The sequence below is a fragment of the Vicugna pacos genome, chromosome X, assembly GCF_048564905.1.
Source record: "Vicugna pacos chromosome X, VicPac4, whole genome shotgun sequence".
Taxonomy (NCBI): Eukaryota; Metazoa; Chordata; class Mammalia; order Artiodactyla; family Camelidae; genus Vicugna; species Vicugna pacos.
In genome coordinates, this window is record NC_133023.1 from 45,339,004 (window position 1) to 45,355,825 (window position 16,822).

At 38.2% G+C, this 16,822-nt stretch overlaps 2 protein-coding genes across 3 annotated transcripts in view; one reads left to right on the top strand and one right to left on the bottom strand.

Moving 5' to 3' along the window:
• Positions 1-5,610: 5,610 nt before the first annotated feature.
• On the bottom strand, positions 5,611-7,212 carry LOC140685460 (spindlin-2). 2 transcript variants are annotated; one of them, XM_072956559.1, is made up of 2 exons: positions 7,185-7,212; positions 5,611-6,559 (listed from the first exon to the last, which is right to left on the bottom strand). In XM_072956559.1, the coding sequence occupies exon 2, from the start codon at positions 6,555-6,557 to the stop codon at positions 5,781-5,783; it is 777 nt and encodes a 258-aa protein (XP_072812660.1). In that variant the 5' UTR covers positions 6,558-6,559; positions 7,185-7,212; the 3' UTR covers positions 5,611-5,780. The 2 variants fall into 2 exon arrangements, with proteins under 2 accessions (XP_072812660.1, XP_072812661.1); XM_072956560.1 differs by lacking the exon at positions 7,185-7,212 and adding an exon at positions 7,103-7,144.
• A 1,307-nt stretch (positions 7,213-8,519) lies between these two features.
• The window catches only part of FAAH2 (fatty acid amide hydrolase 2), a 259,715-nt gene continuing 251,412 nt past the window's right edge, over positions 8,520-16,822 (top strand). The window contains exon 1 of the mRNA XM_072956516.1: positions 8,520-8,634. The gene's annotated coding sequence lies outside the window, so the exon portion shown is untranslated. The remainder of the gene's footprint in view (positions 8,635-16,822) is intronic.

The window sequence follows — 16,822 nt, forward strand, 5'->3', positions numbered from 1 at the left end:
ATGAGAGTAATTAAATTCTAAGGAATAAGATTTTGTCATATACAGTTGAGTTTTGGAAGGTCACAAACCATTGTAATAGCTAAGATTTTTTTTCACCTCCCATACCAAGGATCAATTTTCTCTCCTTTGGGGGCAATATCATTCTGGTTGAGAATGCACAATCTAGAGCTTGCAGGGCAAAGCAAGAAGATTGGATTGTGTATCAAATGTAATAAGAAGCCTTTAGAGAGTTTTAAGCAATCTCATTTACAGTTTTAAAAGATCACTCCAGCTGTTATGGGGAGAATTGAAGGCAAGGAGACCTTCATTCCCAATACCCAATTTAGTCTTCTTTTCTAAATCCTTTAGTTGCTGAGATAACATCTTTCTCTTTTCATGCTGCCAAAGCATCAGGTCATGTGCTTACTGCTTTCATTTTCAATTCTTTCTTCCTTGTTGGTCTCTGGGGATTTTTTCTCATAATCTTTAAAGCTCAGCTATATATTTAAAAGGAGATCTGTCATATTTTACCCAACATTTTTAAGTGATTTAGTGAAAAAATTTTCCTCTACCCATATTTTACACTTTTTTAAGCGAGTGAGTTTATTAGCCACTTTTGTGGTCAACTACTAGTATACTTCTCTCCCTTCATGATGATTAATCTTCAAGAAGATTATAGGAGGGTCAGTGAAGTCATGCCCAGACTTTGTGAAGACCTTCCTTCAATATCTACTATTGTTTTTTTTTAATGAGTGAGCTAGGGAGATCTTGGTTTATTTCATATCCTCTCAAATTCACTTTAAAAGGACATTTAAGCCACACTGAAAATATTAATCCTTTGAACTATCACCCATTGCAAATTATGCCCATGTATGTTGTACAATCTATTAACTGCACAAGTTAAAAAATGGTGGGTGAAATTGGTGAAGGGAGTCAAAAGGTACAAACTTCCAGTTATAAAATAAATGTCATGTACAACAAGGTGACTAAACTTAATAATATTGTATTGCATACTGAAAGCTGCTAAGGGAGTAGATCTTAAAAATTCTCATCACAAGGAAAAAATTGGAATTATGAATGGTGATGGATATTAACTAAACTTACTGTGATCATCTAGAAAAATGTACAAATTCGAATCATTATATTGCATACCTGAAACTAAATAATGTTATATGCCTATTATATACCTAAAAAATAAAATGTAACTTTAAAAAATAAAATAGAAGTAAAAAATATTTTTTAAAAGGAGATTTCATTTTGTTTCTCCTGCCAAGTACTATGTATAGTGGTTGTCAAATAGGACCTTCATTCCCCTGGCTTCATATCTCCCAATGAGTACTTTAACTGGTGAGTTTGAGAGGTTGGAAATGCGAGAAATCTTTTGAGTTGTTTCTTATATTTGTCTCTTTTAGGCACATTTTAAAATTTATTTTCAAATACAGAGTAAGTTTTGTGGGCCAGGGGCACCTGTACCTATCAGAGAGATTTGCTTTGCCTGTGAGGAATGAGGAAGTACTTATAGCTCCATAGCTAAGCATGTCCTCCAATCCAGCTTTTATCAATTATAAAGGATAAATTTTAACCTCCACTTGTGTCATTATTGTGCCAGTCTTTCAAATGGTTACAAACTTGCAATGAGAAGATTTTTTACTTATTTGTCCTTTGGAAGCTCAACCAAACATGTTGAGCTGTGGCACAAATTCAATCTGGAAGGGAAGGAATGACCACTGCAAGTATGCCAGGACCTGGCATTACTTCTCTAAGATAAATACAGGATCTGGGTCATTAGTGGGTGTACTGCCATTTCTAAGACATAAAAAGAAACATTTGGCATTCCAAAGTGGCACATTGCAATTGTCTCCAGTAATGATCTGGGGAAAAGGTAGGGATATTCTGACAATATCTTTCTGATAGTAATGCAAGCACAAACCAAGACTGATAGTGTGATTCCATCACTAATGATTAATCACTAAAACCATACCCACCTCCATTTTAATTCAGAAAGAACAATATCATTTGGAATTGGAGAGGGAGGTTGGTATGTGATCTAGGATATGTATTTAAAACAATCATATATTAATATAGGGATCTGTTCTTTACCCAGACAGGGTAAAATTTCAAGGCCTGTCCAAAACCTGCCTCCTTTTGAACAGCCAGATATATTAAATCCTGTGCTGTCTGATTTAAACCCGTGACAAACTCTGTTTAGGATACCTGCTACCAATTACCATGATAGAAAATTTTAGTTCTTATCTGGTTCCAATAGAACTAGGGCACATTCCAAGAAGGTGAAGCAATAGTAGGAATGTATACAGTTTTTCTTTTTTTTTTTTGGTCTGTTTCTCATTCTTACTTCATCAGCATCATACACCCAATTTAAGGTGGAAAGAGCCCAAAAGCTTCATCTGTTCTTTATCTTGAGAGACTGTGGCTCAAGGATATTAGGAAAGCTACTGTTGACATTGAAATTCCTGTGTTTATCTTCCACAAGATAATCTTGCTTAAGGGCAAATTAGGGAGGCTACTCTGCAAAATATAACCAGAACGAGACAAATTCACATCACACCCACTGCTGCCAGACTGGTTTAAACTACGCTATCTCTTACCTGCATTATTGGAATAGCCCTGCATTGATGTCCCTTTTTCGATCCTTGTACTTCATTACAGACTACTCTCCAGATTTGCCAGAGTGAAACTGTCAAAATATGAGACAAATCATGTTGCACATCTGCTGAAAACACTCAAAGGGCTCCCCATCACACTCAGTGTAAAAGCCAAATTCCATTCTAGGTGCTCCAGGGCTCTAAGCTATCTGCTCCTCCCAGATCCCCATCACCTCTCTGAATTCACATCCTGATATTCTCTACCTTGCTCACTCAGCACCAGCCATGCTGGTATCCTCGGGTTCTTTCAACGTGCCAGGCCTACTCCTGCCTTGGAGCCTCAGCACTTGCTGTCCCTCTACCTGGAATATCGCTACCCCAGGGCCAGTTGTCTCACTACCTTCAGGTCTTTACTCAAAAACCAGTGCTCTCAGCAGGGTCCTCTCTGGCTTGCTTATCTATCCAACTTCAGCCTCCTCCTTGGAATTTCAATTCCCCATTCTTGGCTTCATTTTTTCCTTCTTGGCACTTATCACTTTGAAAATACTTTCTATTTTACTTACTGTATCTTGGCTACTGTCTGTCTCCCACGCTAATGAAAGTTCCATGAAGGTAAGGTTGTTTTATTTATTTCTTTTGTTTATAACCATATCATAAGTCCCTGTGCCTAGAAGACTGCCTGGCAGAGAGCCCACCTGAAGTAAGTACTGGTGAGATGAAGATAAAGCAAACAAATTAAAAAGCCAACGGGGTCAAAGTAAGCCAAAGAGGGGCTAGGCAGTGTCCCCTGGGCCTAGCCCCAAAGCTACAAATACATTTGCATCCAAGGAACAACTGGGCATGTTATTAGAGTGAAGCAGACCGGCTGGGGGCGTGGCCAACTTGAGAGAGAATCCTGAGTCTAAAATGGGCTGAGCCTTTCCTCAGAGTCAGCTGCTTGTGTCCTTGTTGGATTTGGGCCCTAATTCTTGGTTTACTGTTGTTGTTTTTCTCAGGTAAGCCAGAAATGTGGACTTCTGTGACGGGAAATCCCCCAAATGTTTAAATAGTTAATTGAAAGATGGAAAATATATAAAAACATGAAGATCAAACAAAATATGACAGCTGGCTGAAACTGGCTCACCAGTGGCCTGCAGTTGTTTGCTAGACTGAATTATGTGATGTATGAAAGAAAACTTATCCCCATTATGGTGATGTGGGCTTGCCTTGTGGAGTCCTTGAGGCAAACAGCTGCAGGTCATGTTGGGTGGAGAGAATGAACTGGAGTTACCACCTTCTTTCAATTCCTGGAAGCTCCCTGTCTTGCCCTCCCCCTGCTATGCATGGAGTTAGGGATGCCTGGGCAGTGGGGAGTCAGCAGAACTGTTTCTTTGAGGGCAGGGGTATATTTTAGCAAAGTGTGGAGTGGAAAACAAACCAGAGAGAGGTTTTTGAAGGGGACTTCAACAGCTGGACTGGAGAAAGGCAAGAAAGAGAGGAAGAGAAGGACAAAGACCTATGTGTTGAGATACCATATCTCTGAGGGAATTTATTGCGGGTTATTGCATATTCTTCTCACCAACCACCACTCCTCTATGTGGCACTATATAGCTGAAGAAATAGCCATACAAAGTCACAACTCCCAGCCCAGTTGCCCATGCCATCTATCTCAGCTGGAAGGAGACCTAGACAAACTTCCATCACAGCTCCCCCTGTGCTTGAGGTGGGCAAGACTGGTCAGTAGCCACTGGCTTTGTCAGGGTATCACCAGAACAGGGCTTCTGGGGGAAGCAGACTTCCATTTGGCAAAGCACTGGGTGGGGCCACCTGTAGTTTCAGGCAGCTGCTGAGAGAAGCATGGACAGTCAAGTATTCCCCATGCTCTAGAGAGAAACTTTGGGGTCAGTTCTCTGATGCCCCTCCTCTGTAGGGAGGCCAGGTATAGTGCAAGAGGAAGCAGAACAGTGAGGGGACTGCTATTAACTGGGTTCAGCAAGATTCTATTTTTCTGGATAAAATACTTTTCAAATGCAAGGTGGCACATCTCTTAAGAGCTCAGCACCCCACTGACCCGTTTCCCACAAGAATCATTTATTCAGTGTAGAGGAAATGAATCAAGACCTTCAGGTCCAAGATTTACTGCACTTGGATGCTCTGGAAAATGTGAAGAAGCTGACCACAGCCCCCTGCTTGTGGAGCACCACGTTAGTGTGTTCAGGCTGAGGGTTGGGGTTCTGCTCAACAGCTGTGGCATGAACTCTCTGAAATAAGAAAAGCCTTTTAGGTATAAACTTGGCTCCTGCTTAACTCCTGAGACATTCCTGTCAAAATGCCCTTCTATAGAACAACCAGTCCATCTGATTTCTTTGCCTCCTGCCACATCATTTGTGTACAGAGCCACGGAGGGTAATTTGGATACTGCCAGAAGTCCTACTTTTTCCTAGGTCTTCCCATCTCTTGCGCCCCACGCCTCACACTTCTTTTCCTGTATTCTCACTCTCTGTCAGTCTTTCTTAGAATTCTTCCTTCCTTAGTGTCCCTTCAGTTCTGGCCCCACACTCATGTATAGAGACTCCCTTTTAGTATTCTTTAGCTTCTCCCCAGATCCCTGTCAACTTCATCTTTCTTTCCCTAGCTCTAGATCTCTTCTTGGCTTCTTTGTGTCCCTCTCTACTCAGTTTATTCTGTCCATTTTCCTTAAGCCCCAAGATCTCACTCTCCCTCTGTTATTCTTCACCTCCTCCCAGTTGAGTGCCTTCCCCTCTTAGGTCATCCCACTCCCTAGGGAGCCTCTCCATTTCTGGCCCCTCCCCACCTCCTTCTAAGCACTCACCTCCTGTTCTCCCCTTCCCCCACAGCCCATCTCTAGTTCCTTCTCCTCCCCTCCTCCCTAGGCCTGACCAGCTAAGTCCTATTCCATTTTTAGATGACTGATTAGGACTCTAGCTGAACTTTATTCACAGCCTAAATTTACAGCTGTTCCTTTCATGCCCCATTCACCAAACACACCCAATCTTTTCAACATGACAAATTCCTTACACACAGCATGTCATGTCCACATACATTTGTATTTTTCAGAACAAAACAACAGTTATGCTGGCAAAGATCTTGGATTAACAGGGACCCTTAAGCTTTCAATACACTGAAAAGTCACATTATTTTGCATGTCTACAGAGTACACATTCGTTTTCACAAATGTGGCAAAGTTTACCCTAACAATTAGGACTTTTTCACTAAATCATAGACATAGATATGGAAATCATCATCAAACTTGATGAAATACACAGAGGGTTTGGCTTCCACTTGGTGAATGACCATGCCGATCCGTTTGGAGCCATCTTCTTTGGTATATTCCACATGTTTACCTATCAGGCCATCTACAACTCCTCCAGGCTCCCTCTCCGCTGGAGGAGACTCATTGGACTCTGGCATGATACGGAGGTCTCCTTCTTTATAGTCATCTAGGAGCTGGTACATGTACAAGACAGGATCTTTCTCATAGGTAATATAAAACCAGGCTTTCATAATAGGTGCTTGGGCTAAGACCATTCCTCTCCATTCATCCTTAGAACCATGCTCATCCTCAAACATATGTTCCACAGCTTTACCAATTATGGTATTTGCAAGGTTTGCATCACTGACTTGAGATGATGCCACCCTGTCGGAAAGAATTTTAAGAGACAAAACTCTTTCATCTCTGTGAAGTTCCAGTCCATAGACACAGTCAATTCCATCATATTTCACCAGATAAAGAGAAGGATTTATAGGCACCTGATCCAAAACGGTTCCTTTCCACTGGGTGATGGGCTCATCGCCTTCCTTCCATCCGTGTGAAATTCTGCAGCCCACGATGTTCCTGCGGGGCTGGGACGAAGGTCTGCCTCTCTGCTTCTTCTGGGAGGCTTTTTTCTTTGTCATGTTTGCAGACCCAGCGGCCCGTCCTGCAACTGCCCTGGTTTGCTGCCCTTCAGCCTCCTGTGCGTTGGGGGTCTTCATGTCTGCAGGGAGAGGAGTGAAGATAAGAGAGGAACATTCGATATGCCATAATGTGAAGTTCTCCCGACAGCGATGTCTCCAGGTACCCTGCGCTGGCGCCTAAATTTTCCCCATGAGCCTGGCAGCAATGCTGGAAATCCTAGCTGTGTGCCTGAAAGTGCTCTCCCTCCTAGATTCCTTTAGGCTGCGGGGAAGGGAGACAGAGGCAGCGGTGCTGGCTGGGGTTAGGAACGCTGCAGGAGGAGGGGGCGGGTTACCTCCTTGTTCAGAGACCTCAGCCTCCACCACCCGCTGCTGGCGCCCACTCTCAGTCCCCTGCAAAGCGCCTATCCCTCCACTACCTTGACTTGCATGCACTCACTGTCCTGCTTCTCTCAACACCCCAGTCTGCTACCCACACTCCCCCTGTCTATCCCTTAATCGCTTTCTTGGCCCTTTGCCCCCAGCCCCCTCGCAGCACGGTGCTCACCTTCAATGTCTTGCCTGGCTCCTAACGCCATCCCCTTTTCCTATTACCCATTGCATTTCCCCCACCCCAGCCTCACCGGGCTCCTGCCTCCCCTCTTATCTCCTGCAGTTGTTCGTCCCATCCCCCTTCTCTATCCTGGCGCCCACCAATGGCCTTGCCTTGCCTGGCGTCCACCGCCCCGGATCCCGGGCCTCACGTGCCCAAATCGGACGCCTAGCTGCTTCCTTGGCGGTGAGCCTGTGTCCAAGGAGGATTGGCAGGCGGTGAGCAGGGTGCTTGCGGGAGCTGGGCGGGGAGGATTTCAAGGCGAAGAGCGCGTTTTGTAGGGGGGCGGGGTAAGCAAAGAGGATGGCGGTGGTGTCCTTATTGCTGGGCTGGCAGGCCCTCTGCCTTCTAGTTAGTGGCGTTGGACTGTCTGCCACATGGGGCTCCCACCAGCTGCTACTGGTTTAGCAGTCTCCTCCCTCTTTCAGCATAGTACTAGGCTCTTACTTTTCTGTCAGTGAAGAGGCTTCCCCTTCCTGAGAACAGTGTTTTGCCATCCTCCTTTGCCCTGCAGGCACTGGTTGGCTGCTCCTCCACTTTCCAAAATTCTAATCTCTGGAACCTGTAAGTTGTCCTTTCTCCTTCAGGTCTTTCCCACCTCCAACCTCTCAGGCTGTCTAACTCCACCCCTAGGCTCCTCTGCTAGAGTGCCTCTTCATTTTTCACACATTATTCACATTTTTCTCATACAAATTCACAGGAAGCCTATCTGGAAACAGAAATCCTTTATATTCATACACAAATATATGTATATGCATATTTTTGTATATATATTTACAAATATTCATATTCAGAGGTACATAATCATTAAAAACACACCTTTACCCAATCACATCACATAGAGTTGTTTTCTTTTTTTTGTATACACCTATGCAGAAATACATAGAATAAGAATTTCTTCAAAGCAGGTGTAAGCATCTTTTAGTTTTGGAGATCTAGTATGGAGAAAGAGTAGCTTATTTTAAGTTTAGAGAGTTATTGTTGAATATGATTGAAATTTGTAACAAACCTTCTCTAGTTTTGCATAAAGTAGAATCCATTTTGAATCTGGTTTGTATACTTTTTGTTATGTATAGTTTTTCCCACGATATCCCATAATTCTTTACAATATGAAGATTATGGTATATTTGTAACATGTTATCAGTTACATGCAATTGGAAAGCATTTCAAACTGATTTAAATTAAATAAACTTATTGGGAATTTGAATAATTGAGAAGATGTCAGATTAGGCTTAATCTAAATGCTCAGTGTTACTGGCTGAATTATTTCCCTTCCAAATTAATATGTTGAAGTCCTAAGCCCCTAGTACCTTAGAATGTGAATGTATTTGGAAGTAGGGTCTTTAAAGTGGTATTTATAGTGAACTGGGGTTGCATGGGAAAGCTTTAATACAATATAACTTGTGTCTTTATAAGAAGAGGAGATTAGAACACAGACTCACGTAGAAGAAAGACCATGTGAAGACAGAGAGAGAATATGGTTATCTTCAAGCCAAGAAGAGAGGCCTCAGAAGAAATCAAACTTGCTGACACCTTGATCTTGGACTCGTTGTCTCCAGAACTGTGAGAAAATAAATTTGTGTTGTTTCAGCCACTGAATTTGTGATACCTATTTTAAATGACAGCCCTTATAAATGAATATAAGAAGTGCTGTTACCAAAACCTAATTTTGTTCTTTTTTCTATTTTCTCTCTGATGTCAGTTTCATTCTGAAGCTTATGTTTCAATATGGCTATTAGCAACTTTGGGATTTATATGTTCCCTATTCATATGCAGTGACAGAGAGAATCTCTTTACAGCAACTTTTGATCAAAATTTTGTTTTACTTTTATTGGGACCTTCATAGGTCATTTGCCTGCTGTTGTACTATGGCCAAAGACAAGATTATGCTTACTTATTTTAGGTTCATTGTGTGTGCTTTTTTTAAGAAACAATCATATTAACAAAGTAGATATTTTTGAATAATTGGCTTATGCTAATCAAGTGCCACTCTTGAATTTGGAGTTGGGGGTCAATCCAACCAAAATTCCTACACAATCAAGGAGGATTGAAATGGATACTTGTGGGACAATCAATAATGTCTGCAACAATTCCAGGTTATTATTTTGGAAAGCAACCTGAAAGTTTTTATTCTTCTAAAATTTGGTATTTCTCTGATACTATTCTTAGATATGTGAGTGCCAATTAATTGCAGATTTGTTCCCAGTTCTTTGATTAGGTAGTAACAATTTACCCCCTTTCAAAATTTTTATTTCTAAACTCTTTCAGCTTGTTGGTATACTTACATTATTCTCTGTGACATCTCCTGTCCTTAAGTTTCATTTATGGAAATCTTCCACAGAGAATTAGACCAGTCTCTTTTAGTCATTCTTTCATAGTCATGATTTTTTTAATTGAAATATAGTCGATTGACAATGTTGTGTTGATTTCTAGTGTACTGTGTAGTGATTCAGTTATAAATATAAATATATATATATATATATATATATATATATATATATATATATATATATATATATCTCTTATCATATTCTTTTCCGTTATAGGCTATTACAAGATATTGAATCTGGTTCCCAAGTTTATACTTGTTTATCTATTTTATATGTAGTAGTTAGTATCTGCAAATCCTGAATTCCCAATTTATCCCTCCCTACCCCCTTTTCCATACCATAATTTTGTTTTCTATGTCTATGAGTATGTTACTGTTTTATAAATAAGTTCATTTGTGTCTTTTTTTTTCATTTCACATATAAATGATATCATATGGTATTTTTCTTTCTCTTTCTGACTTACTTCACTTAGGATGACAATTTCCAGCTCCATCCAAGTTGTTGCAAATGGCATTAGTTTATTCTTTTTTATGGCTGAGTAGTATTCCATTGTGTGTGTGTGTGTGTGTGTGTGTGTGTGTGTGTGTGTGTGTGTGTGTGTGTGTTATATCATATCTTCTTTATCTAATCATTTGGCAATGGACCTTTAGTTTGCTTCCATGTCTTGGCTCTTTTAGACAGTGTTGCTATAAACATTCCTCCAGATATATGTCCAGGAGTGGAATTGCTGGATCATAGGGTAAATCTATTTTCAGTTTTTTCAAGGAATTTCCATACTGTTTTCCATAATGGCTGCACCTGTTTACATTCTCACCAACTGTGTAGGAGGTTTCTAACCCAATAAGTATAACCAATAGGGTTAGATTAGTATGTTAAATGTTTCAGATCATCAAAGCTTACACTGTATTTATAAACCAAGACAAATATCCACTCCTAAAATACAGCTTTCTGACCTTTTGTTGCAGGTCAATGTTTTCAAGGGAATCTGGAATAATTAGTGAGTCCTCAGCTATGTACCTTGTTGGGAATTAAGGTTGATGCAGGAATAATTTGATAATAGGTCCATTGGGTATCTACAGGAAGAACTTTAATGTTGTCTTAGAAAGTATTTCTCCCAGAGCCAATATAGCTAGAAACTATGCAATGTGTAGGAATGGTCCCTTAAATACTGACCAATGAGAAACTACCTTTCCAAACTGTTTTCATTTACACCACCTTGTTCTTTCTCCAAACCACAAAGGTTTTAAGGCCAGTTATATTTCTTATATGCTATATTTATTTTGTCTTGGCCTTATTTATTTCTTTCTCAAAGTGACACCCACATCTTGCCATTTGCCTTTGAGATCACATTGCCCACAAATTTCAGTTTTCTTGTCCTCCTTTAAAACAGTTACTACACCTCAGATTCACCCTGAAAATCTCAGAATTCCACTGCACTTTCTTCATTTTCCCTGTGTCAGTTTGACCATATATATATTAGGAAATTCCAGTTAAGTTCCTCAAGCTGAACATGTATGGCATTACATAGAGCTGTGGTACAAACTCAGTCTGGAAGAAAGCAAAAACCATTTCACATCTATGGTTTTTGGTCACTGGACTAGTACCTTACTTTTTAAAACACAAGTTTTTAGGGGACACAGTTGAAATGATCTTTACGAAAGGGGGAAATTTGTTGATGCCCACAACTACATCTTTCATTGCTTTGTCATACCATATTGAGTTCTTCACTGTCTTTGGTTTGCTGTACTAGAGAATAAGGGCAACTTCTCACCATGAATGACATTTGGTAGAGTTGTCCATCTAAAGACTGACTGGAGCTGGGATTACTGGCCTGGATGTGATAATTGTGTAGCCTATTAAGAAGTCTCATTGAAAGTACATGTAACCAATTTATGTGTGTTTCTGGACTTTCTCATCACATGTTCAGTTTCTTGTAAAACTACATCTCACCATGATGCTATGGCAGGAAAGTACTGTCCAAGAAAGCAACAATATTCTTTTTATTTATGCACGTGGCAGACACTATACAGACTTTTAATATCTCAGGTTTTTGTTGGGGTAGATGACTTGATGGCTAAAATTCACAGAGTCATGAAGAGGAAGACATTCTAGAGCTGTGCTTTACATATATCTGGAGTTTTAAGCTGTGAAGAAAAGGTTGGGTGTTTCTGATAATATTTATTTAATTGTAATGCATGAAAAGAAACAGGGCTGATTGACCTCACTACTCTATCTGTATATATTACCACTTCACCTACCCTAACTCACATTGAACCATTCTAGTGTGGCTTGGGAAATGGGTTGTGCTATGGACAGAAGTGTGTCCTTCTCCAAATTTTATATAATGAGACTCCAACTCCTGATGTTATGATATTTGGAAATGGGGCTTCTAGGAGATAATATGGGTTAGATGCTGTCATGTGGGTGGGGCCCTCATGATAGGATTAGTACCCTTATAAGAAGAGGAAAGGCATCAGTCCTGTCTCTACCATGTAAGGATACAGCAAAAAGTTGGCCATCTGTAAGCCAGAAAGAGAGCTTTCACCAGGAATCGAATTGCTCACACTTTGATCTTGGACTTTCAGCCTCTAAAATTGTGAGAAATAAATTTCTCTTGTTTAAGCCACCCAGTCTATGGTATTTTGTTATGGCAGCCTAAGCAGACTAATACAGGTTGTGACATTGGCAATAAGCCTTTAACAATTCTCCCTTCTACCCCTTTCCTAGACATATGTCTGCCCTGGGTCTTGATGTCCTTAAAAACAACTAGTTTATTTATATCCTGCCTAACTGTTATAAGTCCTTGCCAAACTCACAATTGTACCTTACTCCTTACTGTTGGAAGTACTGGATGTGGAAGTCTCAGTATGTTAAAACCTTTCCCCCCCTCAATTGTAGGCTATCCCTTGATTTCTATGGAGACAACCAGTTGTCTTTGATTTCTGTCTTCCCAACAGACAAGGGCTTTAGCACAAAAAGAATCTAAGCATTACAATATATCCAGTCTACCGTGCATAAGAGTTTGGGATGATCAGCTTTGGGCAACCATGCTGCAATTCTTGGGACACTTTAGAGTTGAACTCTGCTTCAAGGCTTTAGGATTCTACAGTAGAACATGAAAAACATTTCTACAGGGCATTGTAAAGAGATAAGAGCATTCACCTACACTGGGAGACAAACTTTGGCCCAGTGAAACCAATTTCTCAGAGAAACAAACTCAGAAGTATTTGGCAACAGGCCAGAGTGGGCCTCCTGTATTTATATCCATTACATCTGAAAGAGTTCCTGAGGATGTTTAAGATCAATAGAGAGCATCACAGTCTCAGCCAAAGGAGGATCCCCACAGGCCTTGGACCCATGGATCCATTTCAACAGATTTTGGCTGTGATCTCAGAGAATCTATGGGAAAATGATGGTAGCATATCCAATCAACTGTTAGGGGTGCAACTGACTCTAATCTTCCTACAAGTATTGTTAGTTAGCAGCAAGTGGGTGAAATAAATTCAGGTTTATACAAATCAAATTTCAAACAACTAGAATGGTTTCTTATTCTTCCTTGGTGTTCTGAAGCCATTGGAAAATCCTTTTAAGGGTTACTTTTCCCCTACATGATTACATTCTAAGAGATCATCTCTGTTGGCCTGTTAATTGTAAAGCAAATTGTTTAAAATGATAAGTTAAATTTGTGAATTGACAGTTATGCAAGGGTAATGAGTTTAGATGTAATTAGAAAATATTTCACTGAGCTGATGTGATAATAACTGCTTGTATTGGGATTTCTGATTAAAATATATTCTTACACAATTAGATATATAATATTGCCTATATTGTATATATACAATATTGCCTACATTGGGATCCTGGTTGAAATAACTGTAAAATAATCATAAAATAAGAATTAACTACTTAAAGTAGTTTAAATTTCTTATTGAAGTACATTGAAAATATTTATAAGAGATTAACTTCCCTTGGAGCTACAGTCTCTTTTTCTAAATGATGATAATTAATGCCTTTGTCCTAGACTCTAGATGATATAGCCTAAGCTCTCCTAGAACTCAAACTTTAATGTGCCTAAGAATCAGCTGGGGGTATTATAAAATGCTGGTTTTGATTAAGTAGGTCTGTAGTAGGGCCTGAGATTATGCATTTCTAACAAGCTCCCAGGTGATGCCCATTCTTCTGGTATATTGACTACACATTGAGGAAGAAGGGGTAGAGTTTCCATTAAATAACTTCTTGGCCAAACTAGGATAGAATGTCTCCTAAGGAGCCTCAGTTAATGAGGCTTTTGTTTTCTCAATATGAAAAGAAGACTTAGTTATGAGAACTATAAAAGGCTACAAGAGTTTATTACCTGTATTTCTCTACCTATTGCTCCAATATCTAGGATGTTATTTTGTGATATGTTTTATTTCATAAACCTCCACATATTCTTTGACAACGTGAGATGTAGATATGGTGGATATCTACAAATGAAATTCATTAAGCTTGAATATATTGGTCTTTTGTAAATCAACATCTTAAAACAGTAGGCGTCAAACATTTTGACTCACATACCCACTAGGAGTATTCTGAAATACCAATGTACCCATTCACACTTTTAAGGGTGATATCAAAATGATTTCATTAAAAGTGTATGTATTTACAAAGAAGATAACATCCTTTGTATTGTCAATACTGAAATTTTTAAATGAGATGGTTACATTACACTTAAATGGAGCCAATTAAATAAAAGTATCATACGTATTTGATATCTACCATTATCCATTAAAAAATTAATGCACACAGTTTTCTTTAACTATCAGAAATTTAAAATAAATTATTTCTTTTTGAAGTTGAATTTCTATCCTACATTCATCACAAAATTTTATCCTAATGTAGATTATTTTTATACATAAACTCTTTTCACTCTCACATTGCTTTGCTGCAGAAACATGCATATTGAAATTAAAAATTTAAAAATTGCTCTAGTGACCATACAGCATTAATTATTTTCTTCTAGATTGAATTATTAAAATTATTATTAGTATACAAATGCATACAATGGTATAAATGTATTATAAATATATATCATTAAACAGAAGGTAAAAATTTAGTGGAAATTCTTATCAATGCAGTCTGTGCTTCTTTTTCCCCCACATGATTCGTTCATATGTTCAATTATTTATTGCTAGAATGAGACAAAATTCAGAACCAATATCAGCTCTATTTATCATCTGTAAAAATGTAAATGGAGAGAATACTTATTCACATAAATAAGCAGATGGGACTGAAAGGAATTTTGATATAAAAATACTACTCAATTCTCTAAATTCTAAGCTACATGACAAAAAACCCTTAGTAATCATTCATAAAAATTACTTTTTAAATAATATATCAGTGGGACAATTTAAGGGCTTCCAGGTGTTGGGTGAGAGCCAGTTAATTGTAAACCACCTGACTTGCGAAAGTATTTGTTACCCACTCATTAGAGTCAATTACTTTTTTGATTCAATCTTGGTGGACTGTATGTTTCCAGAAACTTGTCCATTTCTTCTAGGTTATCCATTTTGTTTCTATAGAGATATTCATAGTATTCTCATATGATATTTTGTATTTCTGTGGTATTGGTTGTAATTTCTCCGTTTTCCTTTTTTATTTTGTTTCTTTGTGCATTCTCTTTTCTTTTCTTTGTGAGCTTGGCCAGAGGTTTGTCAGTTTTGATTAATCTTTCAAAAAACCCACTCTTGGTTTGATTGAGTTTTTCTATTTTTTTAATCTCTTATTTATTTCCTCCCTGATCATTATTATTTCTTTCCTTATGCTGACTATTAGTTTCATTTCTCTTCTTTTTCTGATTCTTTTAGCTGGTAGGTTAGATTGTTTATTTGAAATTGTTCTTTTTGGAGGAAGGCCTGTATCACTATGAACTTCCCTCTTATGATTCTTTTTGCTGCATCCCAGAGATACTGTGTTGTGTTTTCATTTTTAATGTCTCAAAGCATTTTTTAATTTCTTCTTTAATTTCATCATTGACCCATTGTTTTTTTAGTAGCATGTTGTTTAATATTCATGCTGTCATTTTTTTCTGTTTTGTTTTTCTGTAGTTGATTTCTAGGTTCATGGCATTGTATTCAGAAAAGATGTGTGAAATAATTTCTGTCTTCTTAAATTTGTTGAAGCTTCTTTTATTGCAAAGTACATGATCTGTCTTAGAAAATATTCCACATGCACTTGAAAAGAATATATTCTCTATTTTGGGAGGATGTAATGTTCTTAAAATATAAACCAAGTCTAATTGTTGTATTGTACTGTTTAATTTCTCTGTTGCCTTATTTATTTTCTGTCTGAAAGATCTGTCCAGTGATGTTAATCAGGTGTTAAAGTCTCCTACAATGATTGTATTCCTATTAATTTCTCCCTTTATATCTGTTAGTATTTGCATTATGTATTTAGGTGTTCCTGTATTTGGGTGTATATGTTAATGAGTATAACATCCTCATTTTGTATTGTTCCCTTAATCATACAATGCCCTTCTTTATCTTTCTTTATGGCCTTTGTTTTAAAGTCTATTTTGTATGAAATCAGTATTGCCCACTCCAGCTTTCTTGTCATTTCCATTTATGTGGAATATATTTTTCCATCCTCTCACTCTCTACCTATGTGTGTCTTTCTTCCTAAAGTGGGTCTCTTGTATGCAGCACATAGCGGTTCTTCTTTTATTATCCATTCTGACAGTCTATGTTTTTTGATTGGAGCATTTTATCCATTGGCATTTAAAGTAATTATTAATAGATGTGTGTTTATTGCCATTCTGAACTTCATTTTGCAGATTATTTGGTATTCCCTTTTTTTTTCCTTTTTGTGGTTTGATAATTTTCTTTTGTATTATCATGTTTTCTTTTTAGTTTTTGTGATTCCGTTGTAAGTTTTTGGCTTGTGGTTACCCCGTTTTGTACATATATTAACCCATTACTATATCTGTTTACTTTAAACAAATAGTAATAGAAGCTAAAACCCATCCTACTGAGAACAAATGAAAAAAGAAAAAAAGAAAAACATCTACAATTTCTTGCACCCCTCTCCCACGATTGAAGCTTAAGATGTCCTCTTTTATAATTTCATATTTATTCTGCTGTAATTCATTGTAGTTATTGCCTTTCCAATTATGGTTTTCCACTTTCTGTAGTATCCTGCTTTTTGTTTTTATTTAGAGTAGATCTTTCAATATATCTTTTAACATAGGTATAGTGTTGCTAAATTCTTTTAGTTTATGCTTGTCTCTGAGGGTTTTCTAAAATTTGTTTTAGCATTTTTAAATTGAGTTGTAGTCATTTTACAATGTTGTGTCAAATTTCAGTGTAGAGCACAATTTTTTAGTTATACATGAGCAAACATATATTCATTGTCACATTTTATTTTGCTGTGAGCAGCCACAAGAT

Coding starts and splice junctions, on each gene's coding strand:
- LOC140685460 (XM_072956559.1), bottom strand. CDS start 6,557: ATGAAGACCCCCAACGCACAGGAGGCTGAAGGGCAGCAAACCAGGGCA.